Raw genomic sequence first — 23,858 nt, 5'->3', positions numbered from 1 at the left:
GCGGCCGGTTCCCGTGTGTTGGGGGGAAGGACGAGTTCCCCAGGCCCCCCGCTCCGGTTCCTGGGTACCCGCGGGGGGCGTGCAGGGATGGCAGGAGTGGCCGGTCCTGCGGGGTTCAGTCACTCCTCTCCCTCAAGGAGCACCCCCTGCACATGCAGGGTCAGGGCAGGGGGCCACTGGCAGCTAATGGGGGTGGAGAGGCAGTGGGGTAAGCTGAAGACCCCTCACAAAACCAGGCTCTTCTTTTTTCCAGGAAAGTGGGTCATGGACGAGGGCGTGGGGCAAGTGGCAGCCCTACCGTTTGGATTTTTTCTTTTTCTTTTTTTAAGTAGCTCCACGCCCAGACTGGAGCCCAACCTGTGGCTCTCACCATCAAGACCCCAGCTGAGATCAAGAGTGGGGCGCTCAACCAAGTGAACCAGCTCAGCACCCCACTGGGATTTTTTTTTTTTAAGATTTATTTATTAGAGAGCTTGTGAGCAGGCGAGCAGAGGGGGAGGGTCTCCACGTGGACTCCCTGCCGACTGTGGAGCCCTACCCTGGCTGGATGCCCGGAGCCTGAGATCATGACCCCATGACCCAAGCAGAAATCCAGAGTGAGTCCACTGGGTAATGACGGAGCCAACCAGGCGCCCCCACACCACCGCCTTTGGAATCTTAATGAGAATTGTTCAGACAAGAATACTCATGTACCCCTGAGGACAAGGCATTTGGAAAGGAATTCGTGCTGCCTTTTCATTAGGAAAAACACCAATGACCTACAAGGGACAGTGTGGTGGCAGTCAGGGAGGAAGTCCTGCCTGCGGTCCTCCCCTGAGGAAGCCAGAAGAGGGGGCTCTGTCCCCCACTCTGTGGCTCTGGTTCCCCTCACGGCCCTGGCCCTGGCCAACCTGCCCCACCTGCCAGCCTGGCCCATGACCTGTAGCTGCCACTCCCAGGTCCTGTCACTCGGGCGAGCCCCTGCACCGAGCCACAGGTCACAGGCCAGGTGCCTCTTCCCACCGACCCCTGGGTGTTTACTGCCCCCACACGACCTCACAGTCCCACTGGCTGTAACCCCCTGGAAGGTCTCCAGGGAACTTGCTCTCCAAAATGAGTGTTCCTGAGAGTGGCGCCTCAGTTTCCCCCAGGCCAAGAATCTCCATGGCAGGTGGGGAGGTGAGGGATCCGCAGGGCAGGGTGCCCCCTCCTCCGCCCGGCCATGGCTAGACCAGGAGAGGAACTTCTCCCCAACAGCTGGCACTAGCCTGGGAAGCCCCCCCCCCCCCCCCCCCCCCCCCCCCCCCCCCGGCAGGCGCAGCAGGTGGTTTACGGGAAATGGCGCTGCGCTCCAGGCAGGGGCAGGGGGAGGTCCCAGCGCGCACCCGGCGCGGCCGCGGCGGACCCGGGGACTGGCGGGGGGGGGGGGGGGGGGCACGCCGTCACCTCCCACGGCCGGCAGCTGCTGGGGGCGGAGGGGGGGAGTGCTGCGCATCCCGGCCGCCGACTCGCGCGCAGAGAGCTTGGAAATTGTCGCTTTATTGTGCGCGGTGGCGTGGGGGCGAGCGGCCGGCCGACCTCAGGTCCGACCGGCCGGGGAGCCGAGGAGCCGGGGAGCCGAGGAGCCGAGGAGCCGAGGAGCTGAGCTAGACGTAGGTGGAGCCGGCGCCCGGCGCGTCGTCGTGGGGATCCGCATCCGCGTCCTCGTCGCTGCTGGCCTCGCTGCCAGAGTCGGCGGCGCGGGCCGTGTCCGAGGCGGGCGAGTTCAGAACCACCACGTCCGCCTCAGCGCCGATGTCCTCCCCGAACCACACGGCCTTGTAGCCGCCCTCAGGCCGCCGCTCCTTGGTCAGGATGGACCTCACCGCCGCCGGGCCGTCTCCATCGCGGGCCACCTCAGGGGACTCTGAGGCAGGGCGAGGGGCCGCGGTGCTGGGGGGCTCTGGGGGCGCAGGCTCCGGGGGCTCCGGGGGCTCCGGAGCCGCAGCCCGAGTGGGGCCGGGTGAGGAGTGGGGAGCCGGCGCCCAGTTGGCCTCTTGGGGGGCAACGAAGGCCTGGTTGTCAAAGCTGAGGGGCTTGCGCTCCTGGGGAGGGGACAGGGACAGTCAGGGCATCAACCGGGACCCCCGGCCTGGGCTGGGACCCCCACCCCTGGTGCCCTCCCCAGAGACAAGGATCCAGGTTAGTCCTTCCTATCTCTCTGCCTCTTTTGGCCTCCTCCCCATTTTGCGGACTGTGACATCTACACCCCGTCTTTCCTCACCTCTGCTCCCCCTCCTGCCCCTTCTCTGTCTTCCTCTCCATCTATCCTTGGCACTGTTCTCACCTGCCTACCCCCGTCTCTCCCTCTCCATCTGCCCCTCTCCAGTCCTGGCCCCCCAACCCCCTAGGGCCTCACCAGATCTTTCCCGGAGCAACACTTGAGCTGTTGGCCGTAGTGCTTGTGGACCAGGATGAGGAGGGCAATGAGAGCCAGAAGCAGCAGCGCGCCCAGCACCCCGCCCAGGGCCGCCATGTCCACGACAGAGAAGCGCCGGTCCTCAGCTTGGCTGACTCCGGGCTCGCCGTCCCCTGAAGTGCTGCCTCCTCCGATCTGGGGTGGCCCTGCCAGCAATACCACCACCCGCTTACCGTCAGCACCCCAAGCACTTCCCGTGCCACCTGCACCAGGCTCTGGGAGCCCTGACAACAAGCTGAGGTTCTGGGGAATAGCACCACTCTGCCCCAGCCGAGGGGCTGTGCGTTCCCAGGGGCCCTTGGGGAGGCCAGGCTGCTGAAGGGAGGGAGGGGAGATGGGGGTCAGTGCCCACCAGCTCCCCGTGCAAGGCAGGGGTCCAGCACCATAGGAAGGGCCATGAAGGCCGTGCTGGGGCCGGTGGAGACAAGGGCCTGGAATCGTAGGGCCCCCCGGACCCCAAATCTGGCTCCTGCCCCATCCTCCATACACCTTCTCCAGTTTACCTTGTTGGGGCCCCCAGAACCTGTCTCTGCCCAGACCAGAGCAGACCCCCCTGGGATTTCATGGTCAGTGTGGTCAGGCTGGGCCCCCCTGGGCTGGGCCCTGCCCTCCTGTGACTCCCAGGTCCACCCAGAGTACGAGTCAGGGGGCGGAAGGGCGACTCTGGGGCAAATGGGAGGTGCTACCTGAGGGCTGTGGGGTCCCGCTGGGCCCAGGGGGCATCGTCTGAGAGGGTCCTGGGTTCAGCGTCTCTGTCGAGCCCCCACTGGGCGAGGCTGATGGGAGGAAGGTGCTGGTTCCCACACTGGGGGACCCTCCGGGCGTCGATGAGGCAGGTGGCCTCAGAGTTGTGCTTGAGGGGGGATGTGGGCCAGGGCCTCCCCCAGGGCTGGTCGTAGAGGGTCCCTGAGAGGGCGCCGGGGGCCTGGGGGCTTCCGAAGTGGTGCTGCTCGAGGGCCTGGTTGTTCCTCCAGTCTCTGGGGATGTGGGGGTCTCTGGGGGGGCTGAGGGACCTGGGGGCCAGGGACAGGACTCGGGCTTGCCTCTGCCGCCAGCGTGCCTGCCCCAGGGAAGCCACCGCCCTGGCAGGAAGCCTTCCCTGAGCCGTCGCCTGCGGTGTGTCCGGCCGAGGCTCACCTGTGGGGGTGGGCTCCTCCCGCTCCAGCACCTGTATCTCCACCACTGTGGTCGCTGTGCCTGCGGTCACCGTGTTATTGGCCTCGACCTGGAGCAGAAAGGGGGCTTGTCCCTCGCAGGCCCCGCCTTAACCCGGCCCCTTGGCGATGCCCCCCTGCCCTTACCTCTGCGTAGAAGACCCCCACATCGGCCAGCAGGGCGGCAGTCAGCACGGTCTCGCCATCCATCCGGAAGTTGGTGTTATTGGTGACGCGGTACGTGATGGCGGAGTTGAGGTCCTAGACACGGCCCAGTGAGTCCCGGGCCCGGCTGCCCCCGTGACCCCCCGACCCACCCGCAGTGGGGCTGCTGCCTACCGGAAAGTCAGGGTCCTGGGCCCAGATCCTCAGAGGCTGGGCGGGGGCGGTGGCGTCTTTGACCTCCACGCCAGCTCCAGAGCCTCGTGCCACAGTGCCGTGGTACCGGCTCTCGGGGAAGTGGGGCGGGCTCCCAGTGGCATTTCGGGCCTCGATTGTGACCCAGGTCACGGAGTAGCGGGCGTGGTCTGCCTGCTCGCCCTGGGGTGGGGGAGGCCTCAGTGACCCGCGGGGTCCTTGAAGGACAAGTTCTACAGCCTGAGCGAGGCTCAGGAAGGGCCATGGAGGCCTGGCCAGGGCACCTACCTTGACCAGCAGACTGAAGGTCTTTGGGCTGGGGACACTTCTGGTCATGGTGAGGTTGCCCGAGTCAGTGTCAATGGCAAATGTGCCATCTTCTTGTCCTGCAAGGATGGTGGGAAGGCTCGGCCTCTTGCTCCCTCCAGTGGCCTGAGGGCTAGGGTCCCCGCTGGCTCTGCCCACATGGCAAGTCCCCTGGGGTTTCCTCAGGCCAAGGTGGGGAGGACGTGCAGGATGGAGAGAGAAGCAGGGGTCTGGCCCGCACTCACCCATCATAATGCTGTAGAGGATACGCTGGTTGATGCCCTGATCCCCGTCCACGGCGTGGATGGGCCCAGGACGTAGGATGAGGGAAGCTGGCTGCAGGGACAAGGACAGGAGGAGACACTGTGGGGCTGGTGTGACGCCAGCCCCCCTCCCGCTCCCCTCAAGGGGAAGTCGTCCCTCGCAGGATTGCCCACCACACCCCTTGGGATCCGTGGCTACTGAGTTCATTTGCTCCAAGACATCTGATTGCATCTGAATGACAGGCGTTCCAAGAGCGAGCACACACGCGGGACAGGGAGAGGTCACGCGGAGTCTGGACTCGGGCCGCTCGGTAGGGCAGGAGGCCCTGGAGCCCGTGTCCAGGCGCCGCTGTCTCCCGGTGCCTCCGTGGGCCTCTCGGGTCAGAGAGGGGACGTCAGCTGGTCAGAGAGGCAGCTGCCCCCTGGAGCACCACCATGGCCCCTCATGCCGCCACCCTCAGCCCACTTTGCTGGGTCCCCAAGGCGCTGCCGGGCCCTGCCCCGGGACAGCCACGCCTGTGCGCCCCCTCTACGCTCAGAGGGCTTGTTCCCACTCACCACCATGTGGTTGGGTGGGATTGGCTTTCGAAGGAACGTTCATGTGAAAATCACAACCAAATTTGGCCTAATGGCACCCAGGCCTCGTCCCTGATGGCCATCCGGCCCCTCCCTGCCCCCAGTACCAGTTTGTGCCCCGTGGGGACAGCCCCACGGTACTCGGCGTTGATGCAGACGTAAGGGTCTGAATAGGTACAGGGCAGGAACCAGGGGGGGCGAAGGTCAGCAGGCTGCACCTCCAGGACCAAGGTGGCCGTGGCCGTGTGGCTGGGCTGCACATTTTCCTCCTGTGTGTCCTGCAATCGCGGAGCCCGGCTGGATCAGGCCTGGGGGTCCGGGGCTGGGGGCAGCTTGGGTGGGGGCCTGAGCTCCGGGCCTACTCACCCGCACCAGCAGCCGGAAGGTCATGCTCTGCCACGTGTAGAAGTCCAGCGTCCGGTCCAGCCGCAGAGCGGGCAGGTTGGTACCCACCAAGGAGAAGAAGTCACGGGCGCCCTGGGGAGGAGGGGCTGGGACTCAGCTTGGGACGCTGGGAGGACACAGAGGGGGACTGGCCGAAGGGCGGGTCTGGAGCTGGTGTAGGGGTCACTGACCGGGGTCACCTCCTGGAGGGTATAGAAGAGTACGTCGTCCTTGTCGAGGTCCTGGGCCTCCAGTTCCGTCTCAGGGATGACCGTGGTGTTCACTTTAGTGTCCTGGGGGGTGCAGGGGGGGTGGTCTGGCTATGCCCTTGACCCCCGTGGACGGAGCCCTGAGGCCAAGCCCCTGGCCCCTCGCCCCTGGCCGTCTCACTCACCTCGGGGATATTCTCCACCTTGACTTCAAAGGGGAACGTGGGCGGGTTGTCATTGATGTCCAGCACGAACACGAACACTCTCAGCTGGGTCACCTGCGGGGTCGGCGTGGCTCAGCAGGGTGCTCGGGACGGCCTGGGGCACAGCTCGGACAGAGCCGCCTGCCCAGGGCCCCCCCCCACAGACCGCGGTCGGCACTCCCGCAGCGCTCACGGCGGGCGGCCAACCAGCACACGTGCTGGGCGGGGGTGGGGCGCCCCGCAAAATCCCACATGAGAACAGTGGTAAAACAGTCGAACTGCTTCGAAAATAATTCTCAAAGAAAAAGGAAGAGAGAAAGGAGAACCCATAGATTGAAAGAGGCTTAAGAGGGGCGGCCAGCTGGCTCAGCGGGAGGAGGCGACTCTGACCTTGGGTTGTGAGTTCGAGCCCCATGTTGGGGGTAGGCCTTACTTAACAAGCAGTGTAGAAAGGGGAGAAGGAAGGGGGGAGGCAGGGAGGCGCGTAGGGGAAGGAGCAGCCGGCCCCAGTAGGTGGGCTGTGCTGGGGTGTCTGCGACTTTGGGGAAGGGGGGATATCAGGTATCCCCTGATACCGAGGAGTTCCTTGTTGCAGGTGGCCACAGTGCCGTGGTGGTAAGAAGGGTCCCTATCTTTTAGAGATTCATCCTGAGATCTCCGTGGGCCATGTGCTGTGCCGTCCTTGGGCGCCCACAGGCTCCGAGCACAGGAGGCCGAGCTGACAGGGGTGTGGGGGCTGGGCTCACAGCTTAGCCCAGAGTGGTCAGTGCCTCTCTGAGAAGGTGACTTTGGAGTGAAGACGTGGGACAGTGAGAGGGGGAGGCCGAGGCACATCTGCGGGAAGGGTTCTAGGCCGGGGTTGGGTTGGGGTCTGGGCACCTGGCTTGCCCACCGCACAATCCATTTGGCCCCGACTCTGAGTGAGAAAGCAGCCGGGGGTGTCCCCTTGCTCGATCACAGCATTGTGCCACACTAAGAGTGGACTGGCCAAGGCCAAGAGCAGAGTGAGCAGACAAGTTGCCAGTTGGAAGTTTCCAGAAAGGAGATGCTGGTGGCCCAGACTGGTTGGTTTGGAGTCCAGCTTGAGGCAGAGCTCACAGACTTGCTGACAGAGACGTGAGCGAGGGAACTGGCAGGCTGAGGTGCCTTCCATGTCGGGGGGTCTGGGGTTGGGGGTCTCTGCGTCTCAGGGCAGAATCTGGGCTGGAGGAAGTGTGGGCGCCAACACAGGAGGGACGCTTGAAAACATACCACAGGGTGGGGTCACCAGGGAGTGGCCCTGGACCGGGCCGAGCCGGGCACAGAGGTCCGAGCCTGGAGCGCATTGACGTCACAGGCTGAGGGTGGCAACACGGGGGCCGGGGGGTTTGGGGTACTCACCACGGTGTTGCCACTCCTGCACTCCAGGTGCGCCTCCAGCATTGTGTTCTCCTGAGGGGGCAGATGGGTGTCGGGGATCACCTGCCCAGCTGACCACAGCACGCCGTCCCCACGTCACAAGTGAGGAAACAGGCAGACAGGGTCCCCAGGATCCGTGCTAAGTCCAGAGGGCCTTGCGGGCCCAGGCAGCTCCATCCCCCCACAGCCCTACCCGCCTTGGGGCCCAAGAGGGGTCAGTCATTGCCTGGGGGGCACAGAGGCCCCAGGACCCCTGGAACGCCCTTGTCCGGGGAGGGGTGCGGGTGGCCGCACAGGTCCTGGGGAAGGTGAGCCGCCCGGCAGCCCCCGTGGGTGCCCCGCCCAGGCCTGCCGTCTGCACCTCGTAGTCGGGAGTGACGTTGAGAAACAGCTGAGTCCCCTGGATCCGGAACGCGTAGGGGGTGGACGACGGTCCGAGGGTCACCTGCTGGCCCGCAGGGACATCGATGTCCGTCAGGGGCCCGCTCAGATTCGTGTTCTCCTGGACTTCGAAGATGGCGTTGCTCACAGAGCAGACTGGAGAGTTGGAGAGGGAGGGTCAGTGCCCTGCCAGCGCCCGCCCGCCTGCCGCCCTGCCCACTGCCCCTGCCCCGCGGGTACCCTGGGCCTGGGCCATGGCCGTGAGCAGTGGCAGCAGCAGGGCCCAAGCCCCCATCTCGGAGGCCGTCCGCCGGCCAGACCCTCTGAGCAGCTGGCTGCCGCTGGTGGTGGCGTCTCAGCCCGGGCGACCTTCGCCCCTGCCGGGCACCGCCCCACCTTATGATCTTTTACCAGCCACGGCCTCCACCAAGGGGGCTCCCGCTGGCCGCCTGGCCAGGCCTAGCCTACTGCTGGGAGGGGGAGACCTGGCGGTTCCCCACCAGAGCTGCGCCACAGGCGGGGACCCACGGCGACTCAGCTCTCAGACACCGAGGCACGAACGGAAGGTGCTCAGGGCACCATGGGCCTGGGGATGAGGCTGCGGGGCGTGGCTGGGCCGGCAGAAGCTGGGGCAGGGGCTGAGGGGACGGGGGTGGGGACTGGGGCAGGGGCTCAGCCCTGGCTTCTGTGTTTGCTGTACCCACCCACCCCCCAACCCCGGCTGCCCCTCTGCTGGCCTCTTCTGCCAGAATCATCTTGCAGCAAGGTTCAGGCCCCAGGTGTTCCTCCAGGTGTCCGCTCCAGGTCCACCTCCTCTCCCCACACCAACCATCTAGGTCTGTCTGCAAGGAAAAGGCTGTTTGTGTCCTGGGGTCACCCTGCCTTTCCTGGAAACAAGCCAGTTTCCTCCAAGGGTGTGGGGTGGGCCGGGCCGCAGAGATGGGGTGGCTGTGCATCAGGGGGCTGTTGAGAGCTCCTGGGGGGAACCCAGGTCCCTATGGGTTCTGGGTTGACGGAGGGGTTCCTGGCAAGGCTCCTCAGCCTAGGCCCCCACCTGCCCTACTCCAAGGGCCCCCCAAGCCCTCAGCAGCAGCGGGGGAGAGGCCACTGGCCGGGGACACGAGGGAGGGGCTGCTGTGACAATGGGGGCTGTGGCCCTTCCCCCTCTAGGCCTTTGCTTGGCTGCTCCGCCCGCCTGCCCCAGGCTCCTGGCATTGGCACGTGTGTGGGTGGTGCCTGCGTGGCTTCCGGAGACCCCAGCTCCCCTTGGGGTATCATCACCGTCCCCATTCCACAGGCTCAGAACGGTGGAGCCATTTGAGACCACATAGCCTGGAGCAGGAGCCGAGACATAGCTTCCATCCTCTCTGGAGGGGACACCTGGGCCCCCGGGAGACACCTGGCCGGTCACCGCTTCCTGCTCGAGCCTCCTTGCCCCCTAACTTCCTCCCCCCACCTGCTCCACACACTGACAGGACACGTGGCCTCTGGGGCAGATGTCCTGTGCTCCCCACCCACCCATCCACCCAGAGCCCCCGAGTGTTTGCCAATGCAGGGTTGCAGATGGGTCTCTGGGGACCTCGGTCAAAGGGACCGGAGAGATAAGGGAGGTGAGGCGCCCCACTTGCTTCCCAGGTTTAAAGGGCAGCTGGGTGTGGCCACAGTCCCAGGAGCCACGGTCAGGGCCCTCCTGCATTCTGACAGCACTGCCCTGGGAGATGGCGCAGAGTGAGCTCACGGGGCCAGAGTTTGAATTCCTCCTTTATTGGTGACACGTGCAGCCCCCCCTCCTCCTCCCCACCCCCTCCCCGGCCAGGCTCCACTCCGTGGCCCTTGCAGTGGCAGCCGCAGCGGGAAGTTCCTTCTTCCTCAGGGCCTCCTCTGTGTCCCCTTCACAGCAGGGATGGCTGGCTCTGAAAACGAGGTCCCAGACCCGGATCCAGGAGGCAGCTGGGGAGACCAGGCCTGATCCAGGGGGTCCCTCAGGGGCATCCTGTGCAGACAGCCAGGTTAGGGGCTGCAGGCTGCTGCCCACCTGGGGAAACTGGGCCTCCTCTGTCACAGGCACCGTTTCACCTTCCCAGACCCCTGGCCCCCTGCCGTGTCCGTTCCTGCCACTCACCCAGGGTGCCCCCGGGGACCACAGGGCGGGTGTGGGGCAGGAGCTGGCGGCAGAGGCGGGGTGTGTGTGTGTGTGTGTGTGTGCTCACCAGGCCTGCAGGGTGGGCGTGTCCGGCCAGTGTGGGCAGAGACGGCCCTCAGCCGACTTGGTCCAGCTCGTGCTGTTCTCTGTGTCCTGCTCGCTGCCCCCCAACCCCAAGTCAGAGTTAGTTCTGGAGGTGGAGGGCCCCCACAGCCCGCAGGTGTCCCCCGCTCTCAGAGGCAGCGCCCGCAGCCCCTCACCTGCGCTTCCCCACCAGGCCCTGGAGCAGCCGCTGCAGCCGTGCGCTGTCCCGCAGGCGGCTGAGCTCGCTGGTGAACGTCCCGTCCGAGTGCCGCGGGGCCCTGGGGAAGGGATGGCGGGACCGCGGGCCGTTTCAGGGCCAGGCGAGGGGCGGGGGGGGGGTTCCGAGGAGCGGGCCTGGGTCGCGGGGGACCCGCGGGCTCACCTGGGGGGCGCGGGGAGCGCGGCAGAACCCCGGAGCAGCAGCGGCAGCAGCAGCAGCAGCAGGGGCGGGATGGCCATGGTGGGCGCGCCGGGGGTGCTGAGCGCTGCTGCCGCCGCCCGAGCCCCGCGCGGCCCCTTTATAGCGCCCAGCAGCCGCGCGGGCGGGCCGCCCCTCATCGATCCACCTGGAAGGTCAGGGCCACCCACCCAGCTGTCGCCCCGGCCGGCCGCCCGCCCCCATCGCCGCGTCGGCGCCCCTTGGCTGGCTGGGGGGTGGGGGAGGAGAGCGCTGCGCCGGGGCGCGGACGCGCGGGCCCGCGGGGGTCAGGGAGGGAGGCCCTCGGGGGCGGAGGGACATCCCGGCGAGCCTGCAGCGGGAACAGCATGTGCAAAGCCTCCGAGCCTTGCCTGCAAGCTCTTCGAGGCGCAGTGGGGCCGGGCTGGGGAGATGCGGGACCCTTTTAGCGCTGGGCGCAGGGGGCGGAGCGCCTCCAAGACGGGCTCGGGAGGAGCTGGGCGAGGGTGGAGGCCGGAGAGGCCGACGCGGCCCCAGAGCCGCGGACTCCGCTGGAAAGGCTCCACCGGCGGTGGGAGTAGGGGACGCTGGGCCTGTGTGCCTATTGTCTGTACTCGCGGCTCCATTTTTCTGTAACCCTAAAACTGCTCTTTAAGAAAAGACTATTAATTATTTTTAAATGAATGTGAAGTTTGGGGCACCTGCCTGGCTCAGTCCGTAGGGCACTGGATTCTTGATCTTGGGGTCGTGAGTTCGAGCCCCACATGGGGTGTAAAGATTACTTAAATGAATGAATAACTAAAAACGTAAAAAGATAAAATCTTTTAAAAAATGAGTATAAGTTTAACACAAGAGCTACTGGCTTATAACCTCATTTACTAGATTCGTAATTTCTGTTTAAGGATTTCATTAGTACTAGCTTTTATTTTTTTATTTTTAAAAGATTTTATTTATTTATCCGACAGAGAGAGACAGCCAGCGAGAGAGGGAACACAAGCAGGGGGAGTGGGAGAGGAAGAAGCAGGCTCCCAGTGGAGGAGCCTGATGTGGGGCTCTATCCCACAATGCCGGGATCACGCCCTGAGCCGAAGGCAGACACTTAACCGCTGTGCCACCCAGGCGCCCCAATACTAGCTTTTAAAAGCCGAAGCTGACTTAATCCTGTATTGATGAAGCAGGAGTAACTCGGCTGCGCGCCTTTTCCGGTGGGGTCTGCCCAGCGTCTCCACCTCCCGTCCATCCCCAGCCCGCACACAGGCTCAGGTCTCTCCAGCCTCAGGAAGTTCGAATGCAGGGCGCCCGGAGGCTGGGATCCAGCTGTGTGGGCAGCCCGCCTCCCAGCTCAGAGTCCGCGGCTCCGGGTGGCCTCCCCATCGTCCTGGCCGCCACCCTCGCGCCTCTCCCCTCCGGAGCCCGCGTCCGAGGCGCTGCGGCTCCTCCGCGCGGAACCCACCGAGCCACCCAGGCGCCCCGGAGTCATAGACGCTTATCAGCTATGTGATTTGTAAATACCTTCTCCCATTCTCTGAGGCTTCTTTTCACTTTCCTGGTAGCGTCCTCTGATGCACGGAAGATTTTAATTTTATGAAATCCAATCATCACTTGTTTTGTTTGTGCCTTTGCTGTTATGTTTAAGAAACTATTGACAAATTCGAGGTCATGAAGATTTGTTCCTATATTTTCTTCTAAGACTTCTGCAGTTTTAGATCACATATTTAGGTCTTTGCTCCGTTTCAGGTTATTAAGGTTCGACTTCACTGTTTTGCATGTGGGTGCCGAGTTCTGTGGAAGAAACCACTCTTCCCTGATTGATACTCTTGACACCCTTGTTGAAAAATCAGTTGATTGGGGGCACCTGGGTGGCTCAGCAGGTTAAGATCTGCCTTTGGCTCAGGTCGTGATCCTAGGGTCTTGGGATCGAGCCCCACATCAGGCTCCCTGCTCAGTGGGAAGTCTGCTTCCCCCTCTTCCTGCCCTCCCCTTGCTTGTGCTCTCTCTCTCTGACAAATAAATAAAAACCTTTAAAAAAAGATTGATTTATTGCTTTCAGAGAGAGAGAGAGAGCACAAGTGAGAGGGGCAGAGAGAGAGGGAGAGAGTATCCCAAGCCGACTCTGAGCCAAGTGTGGAGCCCAACACGGAGCTGGATCTCACAACCCTGAGATCATGACCTGAGCTGCAAGCCAGAGTAGGACTCCCAACCCAACTGTGCCACCCAGGAGCCCTGCTGAAATTTATTTCTGAGTATTTTATTCCTTTGGGGGGGGCAGCAAAAAACGTTTATTGAGTGATGGTAGTACAGAGTTCCAGAAGAGGGAGGGGACCCTGGAGGGCTGCCCTCTACGTATTTTATTCTGATACTATTGCAAAGGAACTATTTTCTTAACTTCCTTTTTGGACTGTTCATTATTAGTGTATAGAAATATAACTGATTTTTATATGTTGATCTCATATCCTGCAACTTTGCTGAATTTATTTATTAGTTGTAATAGGGTTTTGTTTTGTTGGACTTCCTATGCATTAGATCACGTCACCTGCAATTAAAATTGTTTACTTCTTCCTTTCCAATTTTGGATACCTTTTATTCCTTTTCTTGCCTAATTTTTCTAGCTAGAACTTCCAGCACATGACGAAGAGAAGTAGCAGGGGCGCCTGGGTGGCACAGCGGTTAAGCGTCTGCCTTCGGCTCAGGGAATGATCCCGGCGTTATGGGATCGAGCCCCACATCAGGCTCCTCTGCTATGAGCCTGCTTCTTCCTCTCCCACTCCCCCTGCTTGTGTTCCCTCTCTCGCTGGCTGTCTCTCTGTCGAATAAATAAATAAAATCTTAAAAAAAAAAAAAAGAGAAGTAGCAAAACTAGGTATCCCTGTCTTTTTCTTGATCTTAGGATAAAAGCTTTCAGTCTCTCACTATTGAGTATAAGGTTTGTTGTGGGTTTTTGATAGATGTCCTTTATCATATTGAGGAAGTTTCTTTTTTTTTTTTTAAGTTTCTATTCATAGTTTGAGTCTTTTTACCATAAAATGGTATTGGATTTCATCAGATGCCTTTTCTGCATCTGTTGAGATGATTAAATGGGTTTTCCCCCTCCATTCTAGTACTGTGATGTATTACATTGATTGAGTTTTGTCTGTTGAATTACCCTTGCCTTCCTGGAATAAATCCACACTTAGTCACAGTGCATAATCCTTTAAAAAATGCTGCTGGATTGGGTTCGCTCATACCTCGTTGAAGAGTTTTGTATATGTATTTATAGAGGATATTTATCTGGAGTTTCCTTTCTCGTGATGCATTGTTGAGCTCTGAGAGTTCTTTATATATGTTGTGTACGAGTCATTTGCTGCAAATGTGATTTGCTGATACTTTGTCCCACTCTATGAGTGGAAATATATTTAACTTTTTAAAAAAGGTTTCATTTATTTATTTGAGAGAGAGTGAGAGAGAGAGAGCACAAGCAGGGGGAGGGCAGCGGGAGGAGAAGCAGGCTCCCCACTGAGCAGGAAGCCGGACGCTTGGGCGATCCCAGGACACTCGGATCATGACCTGAGCTGAATGCAGACACTTAACCCACTGAGCCACCCAGGTGCCCAGATCCTGTACTTCTTTGTCAGATTTCTACCTATTTCATGTATTATTATAGCTGTTGTGTTTTTACTTTTTAATTTTGGCTCCCAGTTATTTGTTGCTGGTGTATAGAAATACAGTTGATCTTCTGTGTTGGCTTTGTATCCTGCTACTCGGCGAAGCTGACTTATTAGTTCTAGGAGCTTTTGTAGATTCCTCGGGGTTTTACTTAGACAGTCATGTTGTCTGTGAATAGGGACAGTTTTACTTCTCCCTTTCCAATCTGGATGATTTTACTTATTTATTTATTTTAAATATCTTTATTTATTGATTATTCATTTGAGAGAGAGAGTACAAGCAGGGGGAGCGGCAGAGGGAGAGAGAGAAGCAGACGCCCCACCGAGCAGGGAGCCCAACGCGGGGCTCAATTCCAGGACCCGGAGATCATGACCTGAGCCAAAGGCAGACACTTAACCGACTGAGGCAGCCCGGCGCCCCTGATGTATTTTATTCATGTATTTTGTATTCCTTGATCGCACTGGCTAGAATGGTAGCACAATCTTGAGTAAGAGTGGTGAGAGTGGACATCCTTTTTCCTGAGTTTAGCTGGAAGGCACTCAGTCTTGCATCATGAAGTGTCATGCTGACTGCAGGGTTTGAAGATGCCTTTTGTTGGGTTGGAGGAGTTCCTTCTAGTTCTAGTTTGCTAGGCACTTTTGTCATGAGTGCATGTTGAATTTTGTCAAGTGTTTTTCTGCATCAGTCGATATGACCATGTGGTGTTTCTTCTTCAGATTGCTAATTGGTATTTTACCTTCATTTGAGACCACCCTTCTTTTCAAATGAAGTAGTTAATGCTATGAATTTTCCTCTGAGGTTAGCTTTAGCTCCATCTCATAAATTTCAATATGATGTATTTCTATTTTTCTTTAGTTCAAAATATTTTCTAATTTCTCCTTTGACCCATAGATTACTTAGAATTGTGTTAATTCTGAAATTTTTGGAGATTTTTCTGTTATCTCTCTGTTGGTTTCTAATTTAATTCCTTTATGGTCAGAGAACATACTTTGTATGATTTCCATTCTTTCAAAAAATTTGTTAAGCTTCTTTTTTGATGTAGAATGTGGTCTCTCTTGGTGGATGCCCGTATCTATTTGAAGAGAGTACGTGTTTCTCTGATGTCAGTGGACTGCTCCGTAAATGTCCAATATATCTACTTGGTTGACTGTTACTCACCTTCTTCTATAGCTTTGCTGATGTTCTTGTTCTATTGATTAAGGAGAGATTCTTAAACTATCAAACAACTCTTGCAAGCCATATAAATATTATCTTGAATGTTTCAAGCGTCCCATAAAACTCTGCGGTGAAGGGTTACAAACCTGGCCCCAGCACCGGCTCAAGCATCACCACTGGGATGACAGCTCCAGCTTCTGTCCTATTCTAGAGGGTTACAGACGTCCTCACCAGTCCCAGGAGGATGGGGTGGCTTTCGAAGCCACACATCCCAGCTTTCACCGGCCAGAGGCTTTGGACAGAATTAGAACATCCTTCTGTCAGGCTGAGCTGCCCATCTCTGCAATCTTTTTTTTTTTTAATTAAGATTTTTATTATTTATTTTTTTGTCAGAGAGCGAGCGAGCAAGAGAGAGAGCACAAAGAGGGGGAGAGGCAGGCAGAGGGAGAAGCGGGCTCCCCGCTGAGCAGGGAGCCTGACGCAGGACTCCATCCCAGGACCCTGCGCTCACGACCTGAGCCGAAGGCAGACGCCTCACGGACTGAGCCAGCCGGGCTCTGTACCCTTATTGAACTTCACGAAAGCCTTTGTCTGCAAACCTGGGATCACACATAGTTTATGAAGCTTAATTTACTATTTCTGGCTACTCTTTTTGATGTATGGTCCTATGAATTTTAAAAAATGTATTCAGGGTGCCTGGCTTGCTCAGTCAAAGGAGCATGTGACTCTTGATCTCAGGGTCATGGGTTCAAGCCCCACATTCGGTATAGAGCTTACTAAAAACAGTAAACTTTTGGGGTGCCTGGGTGGCTCAGTCGGCGACCAGCAAGGACGTAGAAGGTCCGCAGAGCTGCGTTCCGAACCGACTGACATTTGCACACCTCGCCAGCTCATAGCAGCAGAGCACACGCTTGCCAGGTGCACACGGAGCCTTGGTCAACGTAGATCCTATTCTGGCTCATAAAATAAACCTTAAGTTTAAAAGAATTGAGATCTGACGCAGCGTTGTTTTTCTCACTGTGATGGAACAAACTAGAAGTGAATAATAGAAAGGTAACAAGAAAATCTCCAGACATTGGGAAACAAAACAACATAGTTCCGAGTAACCATGGGTCACAGAAGTCTCAGGGAAAGAAGAAAATATTTTCAACGGAACGTGATTGATCAAACACACGGAAATGCGTGGGCTGCACTTCAGACGGACATTTCTAGCATTAAATGCTTATGTTAGAAAAACAATGGCCTCACAAACTAGAAAAGGGACAAATTAAGCACAAAGGAAATACGATGAAAGAAAGAATAAAGATAAAATCAGAAAGCGATGACATTGAAAATGAAAGGAACTATAGAAAAAAACCAAAAGCTGGTTTTTTGAAAAGATCAGTAAAGCTAATAAATCTCCAGCAAGACTGACCCAGAAAAAATACACACTTTATGACTAGAAGGGAGGAAAGAGGCACTGGCAACAGAGACCTCAGAGGTATGAAACGGTTAATAAAAGAGCATACAAACAACTGTAGGCCTTTACATCTGAAAACCATCAGGAAACATACCAGTTCCTCGGAAGACACACGACCACACGCACCCCAGGAGAGACAGACGGCCGGAACAGCCCCCCGAAAGCCATCTTCATAGTGAGAACTCACGCGACAAGGAAAACCGCAGGCCCGGGTGTCTTTGCTGGCAACTCTGAAGGAAGAGTTGACATCAGTTCTACACACTCTGGCACAGAAAAGAGAAGGGGGCACTTCCCAGCTCAGTTTAGGAGACCAGCGCTACTCTGCTGCTAAAACCCCCAGACCAGACAGAAACAGTGTAAGAAAAGAGAACCACAGACACAAAACTCCTGGACCAGCATTACCGAATTGAATCCAGCACTATGAGGAAAGGAGGAAGATGCCATGACCGAACGGGCTTCGTGCCATGAGGGAAAGGCTGGCTCAGCTTTCCAAAGCCCAACCCCGGGCTTCACCACATCAGCAGACCCAAGAAGAGAGGCCGCACGATCTCAGTCGACGTGTAAAACTATTCGAGAGAATTCGACAGCTGTTCATGTTCAGGCCTCTCAGAAAACTAAGAATAGAATTCTCTCAACCTAGTGAGGAACCAAAACCCACAGCTGCCAGGGCACTCGACGGCGAAAGTTGAAAGCTTTTTCCATACGGTTGAGAACAAGGCAAAGATGTTTGCTTTCACCATTTCTGAACGACGTTATGTTCCATTCCAGTTCGTAAAATCAGGGGGAAGAAGGGAAGGAAGGAAGGGCGTCCAGATAAGAAAGGAAGAAATAAAATGGTCTCTACTCATAAACAAGTAATTGTCTATTTAGAAATTCTGATGAGGGGCACCTGGGGGGCGCAGTCGTTAAGCGTCTGCCTTCGGCTCAGGGCGTGATCCCGGCGTTCTGGGATCGAGCCCCACATTGGGCTCCTCCGCTATGAGCCTGCTTCTTCCTCTCCCACTCCCCCTGCGTGTGTTCCCTCTCTCGCTGGCCGTCTCTCTCTCTGTCGAATAAATAAAATCTTTAAAAAAAAAGAAATTCTGATGAAAACAAAACAAATCCTTGCATTAATAGGTTTTAGCAACAACAAAGGGCACAAGGTCAACACACAAAAACTGTATTTCCACATGTTAGCAATGAACAATTGGAAATGATATTTCTAAGAAGAACCATTTACCAATCCTATCAGAAGGCATGACCTATTTAGTCATGAATCTTACAAAATATGTGCAGGATCTGTATGCTGAAAACAAAATACTGATGAAAGAAATTGAATGGAGAGATATGCTTGTGTTCACAGATTGGAAGACTTACCATCGTTGAGATGTCAGTTTGCCCTAAATTAGTTGCATAGATTCCTCACAATCCCAATCAAATTCCAAGCAGGACTATGTTTGTAGGAAGAGACAAGCTGATTTTAAAACCCCCACATACAGGGGCGCCTGGGAGGCTCCGTCGGTGAAGCGTCTGCCCTGGCTCAGGATCTCAGGATCCTGGGACCGGGCTCCCTGCTCAGCAGGGGGGTCTGCTTCCCCCTCTGCTGCTCCCCCTGCTTGTTCTCTCTCTCTCAGATAAATAAATAAAATCTTTTTTAAAAGTCCATGCATACAGACAAAAGAACTAGAATAGTGAAAACGATTTTGTGAAGGAGCAAATTCAAGAACTGCTAGAGCCCGAGTCCCCGACCGACTGTGCAGGCGTGGCCGTCAAGGCTGTGTGCTGCTGCTGACAGGAAAGACGTATAGACCTGTGGGTAACGGGACGGAAGTGAGAGTGAAAGAACAGCCCCACACAAACACGATCGAGTGATTTGCTGACAGAAGTTCAAAGGCAACCCAGTGGAGAAAAGAGCCTTCTCGCGAAATGATGCTCAGATGACCGGACAGCCAGAGGCAAGGAAAAAAGAGCCTCGGCTCATACCTTCCACATTAAAAAAACCAAAAAAAAAAACAAAAAACTCAGATATGAGAATGAAGTGACGAGCTACAGTCTGGGAGAAAATACGTTCACATCACGTATCTGACACCTTTTCCCCCATTTTATTTATTTATTTTTGTATGTATGTATTTATAATTTATTTGAGAGAGAGCAAGAGCAAGAGAGATCAGAGGGAAACACAGAGGGAGAAGCAGACTCCCCGCTGAGCAGGGAGCCCGATGTGGGGCTCGACCCCAGGACCCCGGGATCACGCCCTGAGCCCGAGGCAGATGCTTAGCCGACTGAGCCTACAGGCGCCCCCACTTCTTTCCGTGTTAGTATGTGGTGGCGTGCCGTTGTGAATTGTGTTGTCATTTCCCTGATGACTGATGATACTGAGCACGCTCTCATATGCTTAGTGACCGTTAGAGTTCTCTCTGCTGTGAGGTCTCTTTAAGACCTTTGCCTTTCTTATTGATTTGATGGAGCTCTTTGTATATTCTGGATCCTCATCCTTTATCAGAGATCTCTATTGCATATATCCCTTCCCGGTCCAGACTGCCTTTTCACTCTTCATGGTGGCCGACATCTGGGGACCAGGAGGAAACTCCAAGCAGATCGGAGGCTAGGCGAGATTCCCTACTTGGCGTCCAACCCGAGATCGCAGAGCGCCCCCCCCCCCCCCGCCTTGAACTTGTGTCCTGTGAGAGAACCAGGTTCCTCCTGCTCCGGTCACCAGTATTGCGAGTTCTCTTGTTCGAGGCTTCGGGTGGGAAGAAAGCCCACCTGTCCCTCTGCTAATCTGTGTGAAAGGGATGCAGGTGTTATAAGCAGGTGAGACCTAGGGGCCCATCAGAGTCATGCGACTTCACCCCGTACAGCTATCACTGCGACATTTTTGTTCAGAGTCCTTGTTCTCTCTTTAAGGGTTTATTTATCTGAGAGAGAGAGCGCCTGCAAACAAGCAGGGGGAGGGGCGGAGGGGAGGGAGAGGCGGTCTCTAGCAGAATCCCGCTGAGCGATGAGCCCAGAGGCTGACGGGGCTCAGAAGCCCAAGATCACAACCTGAGTCGAAATCAAGAGTCTGACGCATTCGGCTGCCTGAGCCACCCAGGTGCTTCTTGTTTTCTCTTTACTACGCACGTCTCCGCCCATCAAGCGGCCCTTGTCCCCTGCGGTCTCTGAGTTCCTGGCAGCCGCTATGAGCTCCAGGCCCATCCTGAGTCTCCGGCTCGTAGGGCCGAGGGAGCCTGAAACGGAAACCGAGGGGGTGGGTGTGCGTCAGGTGTCCCAGAGAGTGGTGCAGGTGGAGGGCCCACTTCACGGCCCCTAGGGACGGGCTCCAGGCCCGTGTCACTCTGTTTTACTAAGTCCATAGTAACATACTCGCGGTACTGCGTTTTCCACGTATGTTCTTTCCGTGCTCGTCGTGAACCAGCGCCGTCCGGGCTCTGTCATGCACAGTTGTCTCTGGCTACCTCTGCGCCCCGAGCATCTGGTCTACAATAGTCCTGCCCACGCGGAGCTGGGACCCTGGCCCCGGAGCCTCCCCAGCTCCCACAGTCATGTGTTGGCGGGTGGGGGTGAAGGGCCCGAGGTGGCCCCAGGATCCAGTGAGTTTGTGGGTTTGGCAGGTGCAGCCCCGGGGCTTTTTCTTCTCTGTGAAGAAGGCGGTGACTCAGGTAGTGTGTGTCTGAAGAGCGGGCAGAACCATGGCAACTGCAAAGCTCCGCGAGCGCTTGCACCTTCCTCCTCTCCTCTCAGTTCACCCTATGAGGTAAGCGCCAGGCAGTGGCCGTTGTTGGAGAGTAACTGGGCAGGATCCTGGGCAGGGACGAGAGGCTGCTGCAGGGGACGGGGCGCAGGGCCCCACACTGGGGTCTGCAATCACTTGGGGGGAAGCCCCATCAGGGGGCCCACAGGGGAGGCGAGCAAGGAGTTCGGGTCTCCCACTGTCTGGCGGAACCGGCCTGAGAACGGTGCTGGGGGGCGGGGGCTGGGAACGGGGTGGAGTGACAAGGGGCCCCGCCTAGGCCTGGCGGCGCCTCCTGGGGCGTCCCTGAGAAGCGGATACCCCTCCGGCGCAGGCGGGACCCAGGGGTTTCTGGGGCCCGGCGGGACGGCGCTGGCGTTGGGCGCCCGCGCACCTCGAGGGAGGGTCCGGCCAACCTTCCATCCCGGTCGGTTTCCCAGAGCGCACGCCCGCGCGTACCTCCAAGCCTGCGCGGCGCGGGGCGACGCTGGGCCCGCCCGTGCCAATCACCTCGCTCAACGCTTCTCTCAAGGGCCATCGCGTTTGTTCAGCTGCTCGTCTCTCGGAGCGCGAAAGTCGAAGACGGGCAAAGACAGGGTGTACCTTAGAGAGCCCGGGGAGCACCCAGCGGGCGGATCGGGGAGGGACTCCGGACGGGCTCGGGGCGGGCCTGGGGGCGGGGCTCCCGGGTTCGTGACCCGGGCACTGTCCGCGGTGCTGAACGCCCGCCCGGGCGCATGGGGGCAGGTGCGCCATGGGGAACCGCAGCGCCGCGGACGCGGACGGGCTGCTGGCGGGGCGCGGGCCGGGAACGGGCGGCGGCGGCGCGGGGACCCCCGGAGCGGCGGCGGCGCTGGCGGGGGGCGTACTGCTCATCGGCGCCGTGCTCGCGGGGAATGCGCTCGTGTGCGTCAGCGTGGCGGCCGAGCGCGCCCTGCAGACGCCCACCAACTACTTCATCGTGAGCCTGGCAGCCGCCGACCTACTACTCGCCCTGCTCGTGCTGCCTCTCTTCGTCTACTCCGAGGTGAGCCGCTGTTCACGACCGAACGCACATTCCTCACCGGCTCCTTCGTCCCCTGTCCCCATCCACCGTGAGGACCGAGAGCGACCTGGCCGCTGGGCTTCTCTGGAACCTCGAGCCGGGGCGGCTGCGGGGACGCTGTGCCTGGTCCCAGGACAACTGGAACCTCGGTCCCCTCTGACCACCGGCCCCCCCAACTCGCTGTCAGTTTACCTGCTTGGCTGGCTGGCTGTCCACCCTCCTTCCTCTGTACCTCTCTTCTCCTGTCCCTGTTTTGGCATCTTCTACCCCAGAGACGTTTTGCCCTTCAAGCCAGGGACCTCAGAAACAGGCGACGTTGGCAGTGCAGCCACCCACCACCCCCTCAGGTGAGGTTCCCCTCCCCAGGGGAGCCAGATGGAAGGGCAGGTCAGGTTTAGCCCCCCCCCCGGCTCTCCCTGGGGCACAGAGACACATACACATCACTGCACAAAGCCACAGCCAGGCATGAGCAGGAACAGGCACGCAGCAGAGCACCCCAGGGAAGGGACCCTCACTCATGCACCATACTCTGCCCACAGCGGGAGGGGCATTCAGCTGCCAGGAGCTGATGAGAAGTGAGCAGGGTTGGGGGAAGGGCAAGCCCTGCCCTGATCCTGGCACCGGAAGCAGGGTTTGGTGTGGGGTCCAGAGCCCCTGCCAAGAACCAGGGCCCAGAAACCTCCAACCCCAGACCAGATCTGGCCCTCAGGTGGGTCCCCCTTGGTACCAGCCTTTGTCTGCTTTGTAGTTTGGTCAGAGAAAAGCTGCTTAGGCCTGGGCTGGGAGCGCGGTGACCCGGGCAGTGGGGGAGGAGAGGTTCAGTTTTTCTAAAGTGGACATGGTAAGACTGGGCAGGGCTGGGGCACAGCCAGCAGGGCAAGGACACACATGACCTGCTCCTTCCCCAGAGCCACAGACAGACGTCACAATGACAGCTCTTAAGCTCCTAATCGTCCCAAATCAGCGGGAGGGGATTTAGAAGGGGGGAAGCTGTCTGCTCCTTTGCCCTTGGTGGGGGCACTGGGCACGGTGCTGAGGCCTTTACATCTTTTAACTGATTTATCCTCAGAGCAGATGAGGGGACAAAAGTGAGGTGACTTGTGGAGTCCCAGAGCAGTGGCAGAGTTTAATCAGACAGGCTGCCTCAGCCATCCTGAGGGGAGGAAACGGGGCCAGTGGGCTGCAGGCTCCAGGGCAGCCAGGCTGCTGGAGGAGCGCCCCCCTACCCTGAGCCCCACAGCGGCAGAGATCAGAGTCCTTGACGGTCTGGACCCCTTTGCCAAGGCTTCCTCCAGGCCTTTCTTGGCTCTAACAGAAGGGGGAGGGAGGGAATCTCGCCCAGTTCAGTGGGAAGACTGCCCAGGTGTGCGGGCCTCTGGAACTTTCCCGCTCCTCCCAGAAAGGTGGGGGTCAGAAAGAGCTCAGCCCAGGTGGCTGTGAGGGCTCCTGGGCTGGGGGAGACCGGCGAGCGGGTCTTGTGTCTGTTGCGCCCCCCCCCCTTCCTCCCCGGTGCCCCTTCCCGGCGCAGGTCCAGGGCGGCGTGTGGCTGTTCAGTGCCGGCCTCTGTGATGCGCTCATGGCCATGGACGTCATGCTGTGCACCGCCTCCATCTTCAACCTCTGCGCCATCAGCGTGGACAGGTGAGCCGCCCGCCGCCTCACGCCCCCTCCCCTCCCGGCGCCCCTCCCCTGTCCGGGTAGTCCTCACCGCGTCCCCCGCAGGTTCGTGGCCGTGGCCGTGCCGCTGAGCTACAACCGCCAGAGCGGCGGCGGGCGCCAGCTGGGGCTCATCGGCGCCACGTGGCTGCTGTCGGCGGCGGTGGCCGCGCCGGTGCTGTGCGGCCTCAACGATGCGCGTGGCCGCGACCCAGCCGTGTGCCGCCTGGAGGACCGCGACTACGTCGTCTACTCGTCCGTGTGCTCCTTCTTCCTGCCCTGCCCGCTCATGCTGCTGCTCTACTGGGCCACTTTTCGGGGCCTGCGGCGCTGGGAGGCTGCCCGTCGCGCCAAGCTGCACGGCCGGGCGCCGCGCCGGCCCAGCGGCCCTGGCCCGCCGCCCCCCGAGCCCGTCGAGAACCCCGAGGCCCTTCTGCCCCTCGAGGCCGTTGCGCCCCCGGATGCTCCTGACGCCATCCCAGCCGAGCCCCCGCTGCAGGCAAGCAAGAGGAGGCGCGCCAAGATCACCGGCCGGGAGCGCAAAGCCATGAGGGTCCTGCCCGTGGTGGTCGGTGGGTGCCTGCCCTGGGGTTGGTGGGCGGAGTGGAAGGTGGCAGGGCCTTCGGGAGGAGACGGTGCCCAGGGGCCCAGGGCGCCGCAGGGACCCTGGCTCACTGCGCCCTCTGCCCTCCAGGGGCCTTCCTGGTGTGCTGGACCCCCTTCTTTGTGGTGCACATCACCCGGGCGCTGTGTCCCGCCTGCGCTGTGCCTCCGAGGCTGGTCAGCGCGGTCACCTGGCTGGGCTACGTCAACAGCGCCCTCAACCCCCTCATCTACACCGTCTTCAACGCCGAGTTCCGCGCCGTCTTCCGCAAGGCCCTTCGTCTCTGCTGCTGA

The 23,858-nt window shown here is 59.0% G+C and overlaps 3 protein-coding genes across 6 annotated transcripts; 1 reads left to right on the top strand and 2 right to left on the bottom strand.

Annotated features, from left to right (window-relative positions):
• Positions 1-1,423: 1,423 nt before the first annotated feature.
• Positions 1,424-8,031, bottom strand: CDHR5 (cadherin related family member 5). Of its 4 annotated transcripts, none has more exons than XM_057317318.1 (15): positions 7,909-8,031; positions 7,649-7,824; positions 7,270-7,320; positions 5,872-5,964; positions 5,669-5,770; positions 5,460-5,570; positions 5,201-5,371; positions 4,500-4,590; positions 4,237-4,334; positions 3,931-4,131; positions 3,739-3,852; positions 3,575-3,662; positions 3,124-3,450; positions 2,378-2,583; positions 1,424-2,063 (listed from the first exon to the last, which is right to left on the bottom strand). In XM_057317318.1, exons 1-15 carry the CDS (start codon positions 7,961-7,963, stop codon positions 1,626-1,628), a joined length of 2,322 nt encoding a protein of 773 aa, XP_057173301.1. In that variant the 5' UTR covers positions 7,964-8,031; the 3' UTR covers positions 1,424-1,625. The 4 variants fall into 4 exon arrangements, with proteins under 4 accessions (XP_057173301.1, XP_057173304.1, XP_057173303.1 ...); XM_057317321.1 differs by having other exon boundaries at positions 3,124-3,213; XM_057317320.1 differs by lacking the exon at positions 3,931-4,131.
• A 1,506-nt stretch (positions 8,032-9,537) lies between these two features.
• Positions 9,538-10,354, bottom strand: SCT (secretin). Its single transcript, XM_026490364.4, has 4 exons — positions 10,278-10,354; positions 10,072-10,173; positions 9,879-9,971; positions 9,538-9,661 (listed from the first exon to the last, which is right to left on the bottom strand). The coding sequence occupies exons 1-4, from the start codon at positions 10,352-10,354 to the stop codon at positions 9,538-9,540; spliced, it is 396 nt and encodes a 131-aa protein (XP_026346149.1).
• Positions 10,355-21,014: 10,660 nt separating this feature from the next.
• Positions 21,015-23,858, top strand: DRD4 (dopamine receptor D4). Its single transcript, XM_026490403.3, has 4 exons — positions 21,015-21,287; positions 22,834-22,946; positions 23,028-23,533; positions 23,656-23,858. Exons 1-4 carry the CDS (start codon positions 21,015-21,017, stop codon positions 23,856-23,858), a joined length of 1,095 nt encoding a protein of 364 aa, XP_026346188.1.

Source organism: Ursus arctos, unplaced genomic scaffold (genome assembly GCF_023065955.2).
Source record: "Ursus arctos isolate Adak ecotype North America unplaced genomic scaffold, UrsArc2.0 scaffold_23, whole genome shotgun sequence".
NCBI lineage: Eukaryota > Metazoa > Chordata > Mammalia > Carnivora > Ursidae > Ursus > Ursus arctos.
Note: the sequence above shows the minus strand (reverse complement) of the source record. Positions and strands in the feature narration are given on the sequence as shown.

Coding starts and splice junctions, on each gene's coding strand:
- CDHR5 (XM_057317318.1), bottom strand. CDS start 7,963: ATGGGGGCTTGGGCCCTGCTGCTGCCACTGCTCACGGCCATGGCCCAG. Junction 4,335..4,499: donor CCTCTACAGCATTATGATGG/GTGAGTGCGGGC, acceptor CCATCCTTGCAG/GACAAGAAGATGGCACATTT. Junction 2,584..3,123: donor CGGGACCCCACAGCCCTCAG/GTAGCACCTCCC, acceptor TATTGCTGGCAG/GGCCACCCCAGATCGGAGGA.
- SCT (XM_026490364.4), bottom strand. CDS start 10,354: ATGGCCATCCCGCCCCTGCTGCTGCTGCTGCTGCCGCTGCTGCTCCGG. Junction 9,972..10,071: donor GGCCTGGTGGGGAAGCGCAG/GTGAGGGGCTGC, acceptor GTTGGGGGGCAG/CGAGCAGGACACAGAGAACA. Junction 9,662..9,878: donor ACGCCCACCCTGCAGGCCTG/GTGAGCACACAC, acceptor CTGTCTGCACAG/GATGCCCCTGAGGGACCCCC.
- DRD4 (XM_026490403.3), top strand. CDS start 21,015: ATGGGGAACCGCAGCGCCGCGGACGCGGACGGGCTGCTGGCGGGGCGC. Junction 21,288..22,833: donor CTCTCTTCGTCTACTCCGAG/GTGAGCCGCTGT, acceptor TTCCCGGCGCAG/GTCCAGGGCGGCGTGTGGCT. Junction 22,947..23,027: donor TGCGCCATCAGCGTGGACAG/GTGAGCCGCCCG, acceptor CGTCCCCCGCAG/GTTCGTGGCCGTGGCCGTGC.